Source organism: Watersipora subatra, chromosome 2, assembly GCF_963576615.1.
Source record: "Watersipora subatra chromosome 2, tzWatSuba1.1, whole genome shotgun sequence".
In the NCBI taxonomy this organism is placed as follows: domain Eukaryota; kingdom Metazoa; phylum Bryozoa; class Gymnolaemata; order Cheilostomatida; family Watersiporidae; genus Watersipora; species Watersipora subatra.
In genome coordinates, this window is record NC_088709.1 from 58,295,851 (window position 1) to 58,313,783 (window position 17,933).

At 34.6% G+C, this 17,933-nt stretch overlaps 1 protein-coding gene across 1 annotated transcript; it reads left to right on the forward strand.

Moving 5' to 3' along the window:
• The first annotated feature begins 2,042 nt into the window (after nt 1–2,042).
• Nucleotides 2,043–13,181, forward strand: LOC137388379 (calcium-activated chloride channel regulator family member 3-like). The gene is made up of 5 exons (XM_068074865.1): nt 2,043–2,225; nt 3,293–3,409; nt 5,102–5,279; nt 6,843–6,963; nt 13,064–13,181. Exons 1-5 carry the CDS (start codon nt 2,043–2,045, stop codon nt 13,179–13,181), a joined length of 717 nt encoding a protein of 238 aa, XP_067930966.1.
• The last annotated feature ends 4,752 nt before the right edge of the window (nt 13,182–17,933 follow it).

Here is a 17,933-nt window from a genome sequence, read left to right on the forward strand (position 1 = left end):
ATCAACATGGTGAAAACTGATTTTTCTAAAACAGCAGAGGATGGTCTCACTTAACTATATATATTTTTCACATCTTTTAGTTAATTTGAATCAAACTGCAGATTTTATTGTACAAAGTTTAGATTTATTGCTATGGTAATGAAACTGACTGAGTTCCTCCGATTGCTTCTTAAAGATCAAACTACTTGAGAACAAGACATTGAAAATATATACACGTATTTCACAAATATAAAGAGTACAGTTTAAAATACAATAAACACAATAAACTGGATGATGTGAGACTTCTAGGAGCGCTGCTTTTGTTTGCTTATTAAGGGTACTTCTTAGTCTTTGTGCAATGTTAAGACCACCTATCGATTGCAGGGCCAACTCGGTAGCTGACCCTCGACCGACTGGAAGTTCCATCAAGGGCTGTGCTGTCAGCTGAGTCAGGGCATAACTCCCGTCCTTGTGTCAGTTGCTGTACCTTCTTATTTTTTCCCACTAGGTTTAGTGACCGGCGACCACAATACTTCTTTTTTTGGCATAAAAGGCACTGCTAGTTTTAAAACAGCATAGTTTCTCCACTCTTTGTTTTGCTAAAGAGATGAAAAGGCTGAGATGGAAAATACAATAATATATGATAGATAAAATACGATATGAAAAAGCTTGTTTAAGCTTCATACTACTCAATTCAAACACTGCTCACCGTAAAGTTACCAGCTGTGTAGTACCATTAAGTGGTTGAAAGAACTCTAAGGCTAAGGACAAAAAAATGCAGGTATTCAAGGGTATTTGTTATTCGATGGTATCTTGTAAATATAGACTATGCTAAATATTGACGCAAATCAATACATAAAATGCCACCTGTTAAACACTTTGTCTTCATCTCCATTGTCTCCATCTGAAAAAAATTTACAAACAAGCAATTATTCAACAAGTAATGTGTAATGCCTCCTTTGTCAAGTGCTCTGTTCAAAAAGTGTTTCAATAAGTTATCAAAGCATTTCTGACATGCTGTGAAAGAATTTGCCAGCTTTTAATTGGCATTATCTAGACTGTTTCATACAGAAGAAAAAATAGGTAAGGGTTTCATTCTCTTTTATTTTGGAAAGAAAATTCCTTAGTCGGGGAGCTTACGACTATATGCTCTGCCCAACTGAGTGTGGGTGTGCCCTTAAATACAATAAATTCACCCGTTCCAGATAATGGAACCGAGTAAGAAAAACTGTATAACAATAAATATAAGTGGAGTCGCTAATGCATTGGCATGGCTATAAAAGATTACAATAGCGATACAACGAAAGCAAAACATAATAGCGATTAGTATAACGAACAAGTTATTAACAATGTAATAAAACAAGAGCAAACACAACATGCAAAATATATACATATAGAAATATTTACAAGAATTAAAAGGCATGGCCCGGCATCCACCACAAATCTACCTTTTAGGATAAGAAGCTGTGAAAAACTCCATAGTAGAACGACATAAACATCAGGTTTTTTGTTGTATAAGAGGGTGATGCTGTATGACTGATATATACGTATGCTTATGTTTTGCCAATTTTCAGTGCTAAGCACACAATACTTTGGTGATCATTTGTAATAACAATGCTTACACTAACACAAACCTTACTGCGTTTGCACTAGCGAATATTCCAGGTTGTAGCATTCTCATTATACAATATAGAAATGATGAAATACTAGTCTCACAGTAACTGTCATGAAATAATATATAAATGGAGCAATATATGATGATCAATCATTAATGCTGAAAAGCTACAAATAGCATACGCTGTCACGGGTGCTCGGTCAACTATCAGAAAGATTTGACAGCTGCAAACTTTTCAGATGTTTTTGCGTTGCTTTGACTATGTGATTAGTTAAGTTGCACATAATTGCCAAGAGGACAACGGCAAAACATGACGATAAAGTGTAAAGTAACCTTTAGGCGAGAGTTTTCTTATAGCGTACTTACTGAGAGGGTTTCATTGTTGTAATTATTATATTAATTAAATTGCTTCACCACTATCTCTATGGGTTTTAGGTTCTCATCAAATATGGTTGTCCAAAATCATATGATAGCCTACATCACGTGCTTGATGGCCGTTCTGGTAACATCATCAAACATTGGTAATGACCGACAGGATATAAACCTAAGTTCAGATGGAGGCTACACTGATATACTCATTGCTATTGATGAGCGAGTTCCTGAAGACCAGGAAATTATTTCTAAACTGCAGGTAAACTTTTTGATACAGATCATGGCTAGCTTTGCCAAAGTTAAAAACTATTTTAAAACAGAATGGTTACACTGTTGAACAGGTAAAATCTATGTAAGAAAGTATTTCATGTGATGGTTTTATGGTTTATTGATTAATTGCATGGCTCATCTTTTCAATTGCTTATGAATTGGGATAAAACACTCTGAACATGAATTCTATCAACCATTATCTATTGGACCGATCGAAAGCAATTCTTTCATAAAACTTGCAGAATCACAGTGCTAATGGTCAGTAACTTTTTTGCATGCAACGAATTCCACCCACTCCAACGCAGAAAATTGTGTGCATGTGCAGTAGCTACCACACTGTATTGCTAAGCAGAAAATCAGTGGTTGAGCTCTGTTATGAGGTGTCATGAAGGTTTGACTTGAAATTACTCTTATCTGTAGGAAGACAACCCGAACAGAGAACCTGTAGCAAGCAGTGGAATACCACTTCAGCACCAAAAAAGCCTTATAAAATTTTAGCTTGTCGCATAACTGAAGAAGGTCATGAAAACTGGAATCTATTTATTGTGGAATACTCTTACCTATCTAGTTTGCTTTATTCTTTAAAAAGCAAGTTTTTGCAATAAGATGTCATAAAGTTAAAAAACAAGATTTTTATTTAGGGCAGAATTTACGAAAATACTACCGAATAATTTATTTTTCGAGTGCAAACCTTAGATTTTGATTGACTACAAAGAATTTAATAAAATTGAAAAAAAATTTTAATTAAAATTTTACTGCGCCACCTGCCAGAACATAGTGACTTAAAATTATTTGATGACCAACTAGAAGTTTCTGTTTAAACTACTGTAATTTTTAAAAACAATCTATTCGAAAACCCAAATAATTTAAGTCGGCCATGCATAAGGGATTGATAAAGAATTTGTTGGCAAAACCAGGACCATGCTTTGATGATTCAAATTTGAAAACAATTTTCTTTGAGCTAACCAGTGTCATTTCTTTTACAGTAATTTAAAGAAAAATAGAGACATTATATCACTCACATGTTAACATAGTTAAACTGCTTGATTTGTTTAGGAATACCTCACTGGTGCTTCAGAAGTTCTTCGTTTCGCTACTGAAAATAGACTATATTTTAAAAACTTCACCATAGTTGTACCAGAAAATTGGACACGCAACAGTGACTGGATGGAGGTAAGTTAAGTAGTAAATTCCTTGTGACCATTCTAAATTCTAGAAATATACAAGTGCATTTTTTCAGTGATGTGTGGAACGTATGTATATTCATACATGTATCTTCAGCAGTTGCAGTTAAAGCTTTTTGTTAAATGAGGCCCACATAATTTCACTTCTGACTAGTCATGTCAAACTAGCAACCAAGTCCTTCTACTATTTTTGAAATAAATTTTTAATATCATGTATGTCTGAGGCTTGATAAAAAATGTAATAAAAATAGAAAACCAGCAAATGTTGTTTTATTTGTGTTTTGAATGTGGGTTTAAAAGTATAATTTTCGACGGAAGTAATTTTGTTAATCTAACTTATGGTGTTAATCATGTAAGTTTAGTATTGCATTATGTTGTTGGATGACGATAGCACTTTCTGACCAAAATGCAACGTATGGTGCTGTTTAAAAAAATATGTTAGAAAAAGCAAAAGTAAAATTTTTTGGAAATAAATGTTGATAAATGCATCCTGCATAACAAACCAGCTAACATGTTACAATGTACTATAGTTTCATGCCATTCACTATATTTCACTGTAATGATTCGCAACGTGATATAAGCAAAATAAAATATTGGACCATATACTATAATGTAACGCAAAGCTGCCTAATGTAATAAAGCTTAATATATAATTTTACTGTATTACTGCATAGTATAATATATATGTAGTATCAGATAGTATATTATATTATTATAGAATATGTTGTTTGGTAGTGTAATAAAATTAAATAAAATGCAGTATAGTATAATATAACCATGCACAGCATAACAAAAAACTACAAAAAATGTAACAAAGTTTCATATGCTACAAAATAATATAATATGACATACGAAACTATTTATGAATTTTGCAGATTATGTGATAATAAAACGCACTAAAGCCTGATCTAGACACTTTACAAAATCATGTTGCATTGAAACAGTGTAATTCAATATGATATACCATAAAATATTACAAAATAACATTTATAGTATAGTATAGCGTAATGGAATATAACATAATCTATTCTACTTCAACATATATTAATAATAAAAAGTAATAAAAATAGTAAAACATATACGTAAAATGTTACCAAATAACATAACATAAAATAATACAATGTACTGTAACATGATATGAAAAACTATGATGCAATATAGCCTTATAATATATAATCATAATATAATTATATATATTATGTTATAATATATATTATATAAATTAAATCATAAATTATAAGTTATACATTATCATATTATTCATTATATATTATATCATATTAAACTTTATAATATACTATATTATATTATAATATAGCTGTAATATATATGCTATACAAAAGTTGTAGAGAAAAACGCAGTTTTATTACTCTATTAATATTATTAAAAATCTAGATGCTTGAGGCTTGCTACATTGCCAAGCAAACAAAATTATGAAACTCAAAATAGTTACTTGTAGTGAATTCCCAACTTTCCATACCTAAGATTTATTTCATCAAATAGTTTTAAGACTTGTAAAGCCTTTTTTTCTCTATAGTGAAAGAATTTTTAATTTCTGTCACGGCTAAAACTCTCTAAGCTTTTTAAGCCTAAAGACTTGTAGGCTCTAGGCGTAAAACTAAATTCAGCTAAATTAATCTAATATTGCAAATAAAACGTTGCTTAGTTTTGCTTTTGTTAGCCTGAAGAAGAAGAGACTGTAACACGAGCAAGAATAATAGTAGCAGAGGCTAACCTTGCTTATGGAGATGAACCTTATACTCTTCAACCTGGAGGCTGCGGACAAGAAGGAGACTTTATTCACTTCACTCCAGAGTATCTTACTAAAAAATCAAATAACGACAAAACATACAAGCCAGGTAACTGAATGAACGTTTAATAGAAAACAAAAGCTGCATATTTGACTGTGAGTGCACATAAAAAATGTTCACTTATTTCAATAAAAGCGAATTAAGTTGAAAATAACGAGAACGTATTTATAATTATCTTATCATAAAATGGCTTCTCCACAATAAAAAATTGAATAGTTTTATACCAGAACGGAGCTAAAATTAGCGTGTAAAAAGATTGTGTCTGTCAAAAGAATCATGCATAAGAGTGTTGATACAGATGAATTTCACAAACTTTCTCTAACTTATCATAAAAGTGTCGATAAAATATTTTTCTGCCTAACGTTTGTAGAATTTGATTTGCATAACTATGTATTTCAAACCTATTCGCTATATATCACTTTCAGCTGTATTCAATATATAAAGTACATGCATCATAGACAGTATATTTTATGGTTTTCTGTTCAAAACCCGTGCATACTGCAAAAACTGGTTGTATTAATCATATACCAAAGATAGATAATTTTCACTCAACTTTTACTAATGATTAACCACCAGCTATACTGAGATCAACCAACAAAAAAACAATTAAAGATTGGGGTGGGCTTCTATTAATCAGATAGAGTACATCAACCCGATGCTTTACTGGCTTTAGAAAAATTATATTTTATTATAACCGAAGTATATTATGTCATATTATACCACACTGTGTTGGGGGTTTTAGGAAAGAATCTCAAAATGGAAAACAATAAGGTTTTTTTTTTAGCCAGACAAATAAAAAAATTTAGTATTTGACCAAAAAAGAATTTTTAATTCTACGCGCACAGCCTAAGTGATCTTATTCAACTGGCGCTGTTGGTTTTCACGGAGGTTTCCTTAAAAAGTATGATAGGAGACTCAAGTTAAACTCTTTTTTAACCAGCACCCATTAGATCTTTTTACTGATTTTTGGAAGACCAAAAATTGGTTGCCCAGATGTTAGCTACAAAGAGTTTTTTTTTAGTTTAACCAAACCATGCTAAAATAGAACAAAAACAAAGTTTTTTGAAATGAAGCAGAAAGAACTCTTGATTTGTTGTTTGATAATTTGATTTTTTATGTGACATGCAATTTTTGTTTTTAACAGATATGAATGAGTTTGCGCTTAAGGTAAAAAATTTATTTAAGTCTTATGTGATCAGGTCCAAAGTGCTTATACACATACATCGATCAAATCCCAGAGTTCTCAATACAATAAAAACTATAATAAACAAAGTTTCTTATTAACGCAACTATTCAGGTGTTTAAATCTGCACACACCATCAATATTTTCTTAACACCCAGCAAACAAAGTTATTTTAGATATGGTAAATCATCTACACCAAAATTTTAAAGCAGAAAACTATGAAACAATGCAGGTTTGTAAAAAAGATAATGTAATTTATTTATACATTATCTTTTAGAAAAAGTGTAGCTCATCATAACCAGTTGACAAAAATGAGAAGTTTTGCCTTTTCAAGTCGGGAAATTGGCATCTATGTTTAGCGATTATTTTCAGCAGTGAAGCCCCATCATTCACAGCACGTGACTAGACTTATATTTTCTCTCTTGTAGCTAAGAGAGTAGTCAAAGAGTTTGCCAAGCTGAAATGGGGTTTGTTCGATGAAAACCTTCCTATTAATGACGCAGATAGGCCACGGTTCTATTTTAAAGACAACGGACTACATGCAGGAGGGTAAGATCCTCAAAATTTTTATTACTAACATGCTCGGTAGTCTCGTGCGCAGTGAAAGATTGTCATGGGTGATCGGTATGTTCACGAAACCCTTTTGCTCTCAAATAAATTTCTTTACGGGGACATAATTGAGATTTTAGTAAAACTTAATATTTGATAGGGGCACATATAAATCTTCACATCTTTTAAACCTCCTGGCCTATAAAATATTTTGTTAATAAATCATTAAACATTAAATTTTACATCAATTGATGCCATGAAAATTACCCCAAATGCGTTGCAGAGTAGAAGTGGACACTTTTTGGCCATTTTTGAAAAGACTGTGAGTGTGTCCAAGTCGGACAATTTGTCAACATTATTACGATTTATTGCATTATTACTACTGATAAAATATGAATAACAACTTTCAGTAGTACTATTGATCACTACTGAAAATCATCCAAAGTCCATAGATGTTAAATTATTAAAAATTCAAAGCTGTAATGCATCTGGAAAGACCAGTCATTGAAAGCAATCATCTGCGATAAAAAAAGTTTTTCAAAGTGAAACACTTCTGGATGGGTTCTCAACATATTTTTATTAGCTCAATGCCTGCAAATAATTGTTTATTTTTATTCAGGTACACAGGCCTGTACTACTAGTTTCAAGATGGGGCGGCTAATGCTAGACGACTAGTTATGAACACCTGGGGGTGTGGAGGAGGGGCGGTGTAAGCCCCAACAGGTTTCTCTTATGTAGGGCCTCATCCGGGCCTCTCACGTGAAGTTTTAAAAATTTGTATTGATAATTATCAACATTTTTTCTATTTTTTCAGATTTGTTTTTTTAAGTGATGTGACTGACCAGATGTTTTTAAATTAAAATAGGCAAAAATTGACCGCAGCTAAAACGCTCAGAAAAAAGACATCTTTTTCTTTTGAGCGTTTTAACAAAGATCAATTTTGCCGATTTTATTTTAAGTTTATACAGAGGTTTCCACGCTTTTGATGGAACATGGCCAAGTGGATGTTTGGTAAAACTTGATAGTTTGCAAACCTTTATAAAAGTTAACAAGAATATTTTGCCACTGATGATGGTAATAATGACGCCTAAGAACTACTAAAAGTTGTTGTTTGTCTCTATGGCTTGGAATAAAGTGATATTCTACAGCGATAAAAACTGTCTCCATAGCCGTTGGGCAAATAACTTTTTGAATAAATGATGTTGAGGTCGAGTTATCTGAAGCAATTTATCCTTGCGTGGGAACGGACCAAACAATTCCGTTTGAGTTAACTTTGTGTTTGAGATTAAATGTTACATTTTATCCGAGAGCGAGTTATCGAGTTTGACTGTACTTAGCCGCGGAAAGTTCCTAAAAAGTTGGGGTGGCTCAGTCGGCCAGCCACCCCAGGGAATACGGGCCTGCATTACAGATACAGTAGTATAAGTAATGAACTACTTCTTAATCAAAAATTATTTGTATGAAACCTATTAAAGCCACATTATGCTGCTTTTTGCAGATATGCGTTCCCGAACCATATTACACGGCACAAAAAACAAGAGTTACTGTTTGAAGCTGTGAAGCAACTGAATGGTGTTGTTGTGGCATAATTTGTCTATAAATCGAATGCCCAAGTTTTATTCCATCTGAAGGAATCTTTCTACTTAACACTCTTATAGTGGCTTCAGACAGATAGACAAACAAACACTGCTTCTATTATAATATAGACTAGCGGAATGCCCGCTGTTGACTTAGTAATAAAAAATCTTTTCACAAAAAATTTATTTTGACATGTATTTAACATATAACACCAGGTACCATTTTTACTTTTAAACTTCATATCATGAGAAAATTGTTTTGTGAATTAGGATTAGTTCAATTAGTTCGAATTAGAATTAGAAAATTAGTTCAAATAAATTAGGAGAAAAAATAAAACAACTGGAAATGTTTTCAAACTTTTTTAAACAACTTTAGCTTTTAATAAAATACATATCATGAAAAAGACGCTTTGCCAAGTTGATAAAAATAAAAACAACTGTAAAGGTGTTTCATTGTAAAGGTATTAATAATTAGCGAGTAATGGCTAATTAAGCTTGGTTTTGTTACGATTACAATGAAAACTATTTAGTATACAATTGTAAACATAGTTTTTTACACCTGAAAGTTTCTCACGGCGCATTGCACTGCCATGTTCTAGCATAGATAACTTAAATGCTGGTGCCCAAAAACTTTCATGAGCTTTTACAAATTAGGCCTCACAAGATCTGGTATTAATGTTTGAGTAAAGCCGGTAAAACTTCCTAAGCTTCTCCCTTGAGATACCAGAAAAAACCTGTATTTGAACGCAGTGTATATAAAATTTCATTTCAGGTGCATCGAGCAGGTTTTTTCAACCTTGAAGACTTTTTAAAGTGTGTCCTTAGCAACAGCCCTCCTTATCCTTGCGATTTTACACTGAATGAGGTGTCAGGCTCAGCGTCACTATTATCCTACGACTATGCAGAATCGGTAAGAAAAATATGTATTTCTATCTCGGATTGCCTTTATATTGTAAGCTTTTATTTACAGTATATATAAATTATTTATTGTATATATATATATATATACATGTACATTATTTACTTCATATATAAAACTAAATTTCATCATTGAAAAATTCTTATCACTGAAATACATGCTTTCCTTTTAAAAAAATTATATTAATTTATTCAGATTACGTTTCAGATGTATAATTGCAGGAAACTGTTAATAAAAACTTAATTTTATTTGCAAGCAAACCAAAGTTTTTACATGAAAAGCAATCAAGTTTTGAGGTGGTTTTAACAACCTTCATAGTTCTTGATATCTTTTGTTTGTTTTTTGTCTAATTTCATTTTTTGTCGTTTTTCTTAGTTCATTTTTCCGTCTGTGCAGCTTGGTTGCGATGTTATGTCGGTCGCTCCATTGGTAATCATAACGAATTTTGCGCAAAAATTTATGGCAAGTGCGCCTGATGCATCAGGTGCAGTACGTCTTGTGACAAGCTGTTGTGTTGCTCGCCCCGGATGGAGGAACAACTCCGCAAAAACAACTGTTTGTCAAGACTGTCTAGTTTTCTAGGGTCGAGAGCCGCAAACGCATTTTAGCGACTTCCCCAGCGATTGCGTTGTTATTACGGTATTAGTTAATAACATAACCCACAGTCTTTGGTACTTTTATGAAATTGACAGTGCTGTCCGAAGATTTCTTTCTAAACGTAGCTTAAAACAACGAACCAGTTTGAAATTTTTGTTCGAGAGTTTCTAAACTAAAAACTAAAAAGTTTTGTCAAGTACTGCTCGAGTCAGAAAACAGGTAATTAGTTATGTTGATGACATTATAGCTGTGCTATATTCGTGTTATGTTACACTGCATTGTATAATACTAGGAGTTGTGTACCTCCGGGTTTTGTGTTAAAGGACGTCAAATAAATATAGACAGTTGCGCTCGTTACAACGGCAAAGGCTACTTCTTTATTATCAGTGTTCACTTGCAGAATAAATAATCTTCTACCATCTAACTAGTAACAACTCCACAATAGCCAATTCATATTTTTTGTAATTATACAGATAATTAAAGTAGCAGCATTGTCTCTCATAGTGGTGAAAGTAATAGTTTTGTAGGAGTAAGGAATATTGTGGAGGATCGTTTTAGCTTTGTTGTATGGAAATACTCCGAAAACATGATAACAGCAGGGAATGTAGCCAGACCACCATACATGCATATATTTCGTTCGAGCATCGAAACGCCTAAGAGACACCAAAAGATCCCCTAATTGGAAATGTCAAAATTATAATACATCAATCTGGAAACTGATGAGTCAACACCGCCTATGGAAACCGCCAAGGAATTTGGGAGTAATTATATCTATCCACCCATCACCAAGCACTACCAAAAATAACTGAACTTACCATCACCCTAAGCCAGTACTTTTCCATGACATGTTACGGTGCTGACGGAGACAATATTACGCAATCCTAGCATCCAGCTACAATCTCAGCGCACCCCCTGTGACGTATCCAAAGACAGTGTTCCTTCCAATGGACTTACTCCTACAACATAGTATATGATACGAACATTATATACCCGTACTCAGGCTACCCTAAATGCCTATAAAAGCTAGTGTTTTTTAATAGCTCAGCCTCTTTGGCAGTGACACTTACAGACGTGTAAGACTGAGCTTTAAGGGCAGACGCATGCTTGACGTTGGCGTAAGAGATTTATATACTACTTAGTTCTTTCTCACTATTTGTTATCTTTCTCATATTCTAGAACTTTACTACTTGTACACTAGGTTTTGGTTCATGAAATAAAGTGTTGCTATTTGCTAACAATCAACATCGGAGTTTAGCTAGTTGAGGCTTGCACTAAAAGATCTGGGTCAAGTCCCATAAATTGAACTCACACTTTAATCAATCATTGAACAAACCAGGCGGCTTGCCTACACTTAATCAACCATAGTAATATTAGTCTAGATTGGAGAAGAGCTAACAGTGATTAATCATTGATGTTATTGTGCTGTCAAGTAAGTCAAATACTTCGATAACACATATAACATTTTTGGTGGAGGTGCCTTATCGGTCATCAACCTTTCACATAGCTAAGTGGGTAATCCCTGAACGCTTAAATCTTTCGTAATATTATTCATAGCGCTTACCATAGAACTGACATCTTCATCTTCATTCATATCTGGTTGCTTAAGCTATTTACAATACCTAATTTGATCGCTATATTCTACTGGGCAGGTAGATATTCACATATCTATTGTGGGACTCATTAAAAAGTCTATGTTAGCTGAGATCTAGTGACTTATCTGGGTGTACCGTTTAGCTAAAGCATAACCACATAGCTAGGCAAATAATCCCCTGACGCCTAGACCTTTCGTAATTCATACTTTCATAACGCGTAATTGCAGCCTATATTGGGATTGATCACCCACTTGCATACTACTTATAGGCTTGAGGATCCTAATCTATTTTAAGAAAATCTGAGGTCAGATTTACATTTGCCTAGGAGAAAACAATTATTTCATAATTTCTGACTGTTTCGGTTTGCAGGGAAATTATACATAAACAATTTAATAGCCGCGTGCCTTCACTTTACATTGCCATAGTGTCCATAATTTCTGACTGTTTCGGTTTGCAGGGAAATTACAATTACATAGCCGCGTGCCTTTCATAATTTCTGACTGTTTCGGTTTGCAGGGAAATTACAATTTTATAGCCGCGTGCCTTACTATAGTGTCTATAACTTTTGACTGTTTCGGTTTGCAGGAAAGTTATACATACATAGTTCACAGCTGAGCACTGTTATCACTATACTATATGCTTTCTGACTGTTTCGCTCCAGGGCAAACATAGATCAGAACTTGATACACGTACAAATTCACAAATTTCTTAGGACACTCACTACCTTGATCTACCTTTCTGACTGTTTCGGTTTGCAGGGAAAGCATAGATCTATTTATACATTGGCAACTTCTTATGTACGTGCAATTCTGCAGATTCATCCAGTCACACGCTCACACTCATTCTATTAGTGACTGTAGATACACGGAGCTCTAGGTTATTACACCTAACATTTACATACGTATAAGGCCTAATAATAATAATACACCGGTTATAAAACAAGTTACATCAGCTTGACTCATAGACAAGCACACTAATATAGGAAACTTAAAACTCGAGTATAAACTTTCAATTAGATACTAATATAGTGCACAGACTACACATAACTTTAGACATATCTCAGACAAGATATTGAACTGACAACTGCTAACTTATAACAGCGACTGACTGCATTTATATGCTAATTGCACTAATTCTGTATATATTATTACGCTGTTTACTGATATATAAACGTTACAGACCCATACTTGCGGTTGAACTTCAACCATTTGGAAAACAACCCTCTCTATATAGAATAACCTTCTCGTTGACAGACATAATAGACTACCTAGTCTTTGTCACTTACTCAATACTCATTTTAACATAATTACAATTTAAAAAAAAAAAAAAAAAAATTTTATTCTGTCAACTATATACATATAACAGTGCCTATATATAATTTAGAGCACGTTACTCGTAGGTTGCATGTTAACTAGGTTTGTTATAGCAGACCAGAACCTACACAGCCTAGTCACACACCCAGGAGCCAAACCAACAGTGACAGGAGAATATCCAAAAGGAGCAGCCAAAGCCGGCATTGAGCTAATCCCATAAACCGGATAGACTGACCCAAGGCACAACAACCCGACTACGAGATGGTGAAGAAGAGAGCTAAGAAAACAACTCCTGCGGTAAGGAGAGCACTGAGAAGCCAGATCATCCTTCAGGACCAGAGTCCACATGGTGAACAACTCAGCCCGGAAGATGTTGAAGCCCAGGAACAAAGCCCACAAGGTGAAAAACCAACCGTGGACGACTCCGGAAGCTACACAGGATCTGGTGTAGCACCGAGAACATCAAATGGAGATCTATTCTTCCCACCCAAGACGGGACCACCCATCATCAGCGTAGTGCCAAACGTCGATAACATAGAGCCATTCAAGGAAGGAGATAACTTCGAAGATTACCTTGATCGATGGGAAATACTGATGGCTCAATACAACTACGACAACAGACGACTAGCACAAGCCCTACCCGCTAAACTTGTTGGACCAGCGTGGGAGACCTACAGAAATGTTATAAAGCTGAACCCTAATTGCGCGAGGAGCTACAGCTCCTTAAAGAAGGAATTGATATCGGCTTTCCGAGTCGACCAACCACTCCGAGAGAAGAACCTATGGAACATCAGCCAAGGGAAGAAGTCGATCAACGACTTTTACTCTGAGATTGTGGCTGCAGGCCGATCAGTTTTTAAAGATTTACCAGAGGTGAACCGTGATCAAGTTATAAAATCCGCATTCATTGGAGGCCTAAAGGAGAGCTATCAGAGATCAATTCTGAGGCATGAGAATATTACTTTACAAGAAGCTCTAAAAGAAGCCAGAAACCTAGAAGCTATAGATAAAGCAGTAACAAGAAATAAGACGATGAGTGTTAACCAAGTAGACACTGACTCCCTCGCACCATTAACGAGACAAGTACAAGGATTGACCATGATAGTAAACAATCAGGCAAGACAAATAGAAAAAAATGAAGCGGAATTTTTGAGAAGAGATGAGCCATCAAGGAACTACAGAGTAGAAGATTTTGAATATTACGAATAGCCACAGTTCTCACCTACACAAATGGAACAAAATTTTGGACTAAAACGGATTCTTTTTTTCAAGAATTAACTCCACTCGGACTACGATTAAATAGACCAAGACTAGACGAAATTTCACGATAAATTTTTTTAAACAACACGACACATATACCGGACATTTGACAAGGCTAAAGGAAGAAGTAAGAAAATATTCACGAAAAGAAGAGTACATCATTCATCAACACGACTAACCATCCCATACCAATCATTTCTAGACAGCATAACTAGGAAGACTTTAACTCACCACATCAGAAATAACAGCGATCAGAATAAGAAACAACAGAGAAAGTAATGACATGCTTCAGATGGCATGCTTATCATTAGCTCGCTGTCTAAGAGTGCTTACGGAATGCGAAAGTCAAACATCAAATAGACACCACGTGCAGTCAAGCGATACCGAAGATCCTATCATTGAAACTAGCCAGCCAAACTAACAGCTCAAGACGATATACAAGCTCCGCCCATCCTCCAAATTCAACAGCTACGCAAGTTCCACAAGCAACTACCAGACAAGATCAAATATTATCCATTTGCAGTGCGCCTATAATCAACCCGAAACCTGAACCAACAGACCATGACAGTAACGTAAGTATGAGCTAAATTGTTGCCTCTACGCTTGAAAGACTGGTATTTGCCTAGTAGCACTTGCTATGACAATTATTCATGCTCTAACGCTACTAGTAACTGTCCATTTATCACTAGTAACTTGTCATAATGCTCACCACACGCTAACATCTATATTTCCTTGACAGGTACAGCGTGCCGTATCATTTTCTAATCTCAGATAGTGGCTGATTGATTACCAAATTTGATCAAACACAGCATTCATGGTTCATTTAACCTTTAAAAAAAAAACTAGACGTAGCCACTATGGAATAAATGGCGTGTCTCACTCATGTAACAAAAATTGACTTTTGAATTTTCAGGATAGACATTATTATGAAATAGACACGGCACATACCAGAAAACGAACTTGTTTAAAACTGTTAACTTTTATTGTGACTTTCTATTTTTTTAGGATAAGACAGGTTAGTGATGAAAGCAGATGCTTGGACAATTTTTCTTTTTGTAGGTAGCTCCAGCAGTGGAAAGTGAAAATGTCTTACACGCAACTGAGTCATGCATGTTATAACACTTAGTTTGTGATTTTTGAATTCTAAAAAGACACGCCAGTTTTTGCTATAATGTTATGTGAAGTTTCTATTTCAAGATTTAGTTTTCTTTCCTGACCATAAGACCAATGACTACCCGCCGCATACAACCACCCATACATACCGACATACGGGAGGACCCGTTTACTTGCCAAGGGAGACGCAATACAAAAACCAGGACAATAATACGCGACACCGAAAGGACAATTGACACTCACCTAGGCCACAGGTCAAACTAACAACCATATACTTCTACTACTAACCTAAACCTTATTGCTTTGAGAAATCAAAAAAAAAAACAACTTTTATTTCCACTTTTAACATCTTTATGTTTTGGGATTCCATTCATGGTTTTGGTTTTACGAATTATTATATAATTTTTTTAACTCAGGTACATGGGTTTTAAATATCTTTATTCTAACCACAACTTTATAACTTCATTCCATTTTATATATTCTGTTTAGTTTACTACCGTTATGCCAACAGCAACGTTACCACGAAATACGACATGAGGACATATCGTTCTTTAACAACGGGAGAAATGTTGTATGGAAATACTCCGAAAACATGATAACAGCAGGGAATGTAGCCAGACCACCATACATGCATATATTTCGTTCGAGCATCGAAACGCCTAAGAGACACCAAAAGATCCCCTAATTGGAAATGTCAAAATTATAATACATCAATCTGGAAACTGATGAGTCAACACCGCCTATGGAAACCGCCAAGGAATTTGGGAGTAATTATATCTATCCACCCATCACCAAGCACTACCAAAAATAACTGAACTTACCATCACCCTAAGCCAGTACTTTTCCATGACATGTTACGGTGCTGACGGAGACAATATTACGCAATCCTAGCATCCAGCTACAATCTCAGCGCACCCCCTGTGACGTATCCAAAGACAGTGTTCCTTCCAATGGACTTACTCCTACAACATAGTATATGATACGAACATTATATACCCGTACTCAGGCTACCCTAAATGCCTATAAAAGCTAGTGTTTTTTAATAGCTCAGCCTCTTTGGCAGTGACACTTACAGACGTGTAAGACTGAGCTTTAAGGGCAGACGCATGCTTGACGTTGGCGTAAGAGATTTATATACTACTTAGTTCTTTCTCACTATTTGTTATCTTTCTCATATTCTAGAACTTTACTACTTGTACACTAGGTTTTGGTTCATGAAATAAAGTGTTGCTATTTGCTAACAATCAACATCGGAGTTTAGCTAGTTGAGGCTTGCACTAAAAGATCTGGGTCAAGTCCCATAAATTGAACTCACACTTTAATCAATCATTGAACAAACCAGGCGGCTTGCCTACACTTAATCAACCATAGTAATATTAGTCTAGATTGGAGAAGAGCTAACAGTGATTAATCATTGATGTTATTGTGCTGTCAAGTAAGTCAAATACTTCGATAACACATATAACAGCTTCGCAGCGATCGTAGCTTCACATAGCTTTATAATTGCACGAAGTATAGATACATTGAATTTTTGTACATAGCAATGTTAGTTAAAATGTTGGCAAAATAAAATATGCAAGAAAAATGTTCTAGATAGTGTTTGAAATTGAAAAAATACTCTTTACATATCCTGAAGCAATATCGGCAATTTTTGGTAGAATGGCTGGCAGTAGGCAGATACCCAAATTTGTACATGGTTGGCAGTGAAAAGGTCAAATCTAATTGTGAATGCTAGTTAGCAAAAATTCGAACCATTTATCTAGAAAAAGCCTTTTTCTAGCTTTTACACTCTTACACTCAAATATTACAAAAGAGGTTTTACAAAAACTCAAAGCGCTATAAATACTGCAGCAAGCATCTATAGGTTTAATGCTAATAATACTGATACCACACAACAAGTAATCTTAAATTAATTAACCAAAACGATGTTTTATCATTGTTCAAAGGCTTGTTTAGAAATACCAAATGACAGATTATGGGTCTGCGGATATTTTATCATTATTTTATTGCTGCACTTTTGTAGAAAAAATATCTTAAAATCTTTACCGCATCAAAACTGTATCCAATCATACAAAAGCAAAATACTGAACGGCAAAAATTTATACAAACTGCCAGAACAATATGTTAAGACTTTGGTGTAAGACTGAAACATGCTAAGAATTGTTGTGCAGGTGACAGGATTCTGCAAGGATAATGAATATGGCGCAACCCACAATATTCTTTCTAGCAACTTACAGAATGCAAATTGCCAAGATAGAAGTGCTTGGAGTGTTATGTTGGAGCTGGAAGACTTTGGTAATTTTACTTGTATTATTTGTTTTTAAGCGTTTCGCAAGTTTTTTAAAAGGACTTGCTAAGTTTTCTAAATATAAATCAATCTATTTTTGTCTATATTTGCAATGAGACTATAAATTTGGTCATGCATAATTTTAGCAACAGATTACGGGCTTACAAGACATGCCGCTGTTCTACCTAAGCCAGAATTCAGAATTGTGCAGAAGGCAACACTTTCTACTTCCACCTCAACTACTACTCTTCCTCCCGCATCAATCACTGTCACCACAACCTCTTCATCTTTTACATCGACCACAACAGTTGT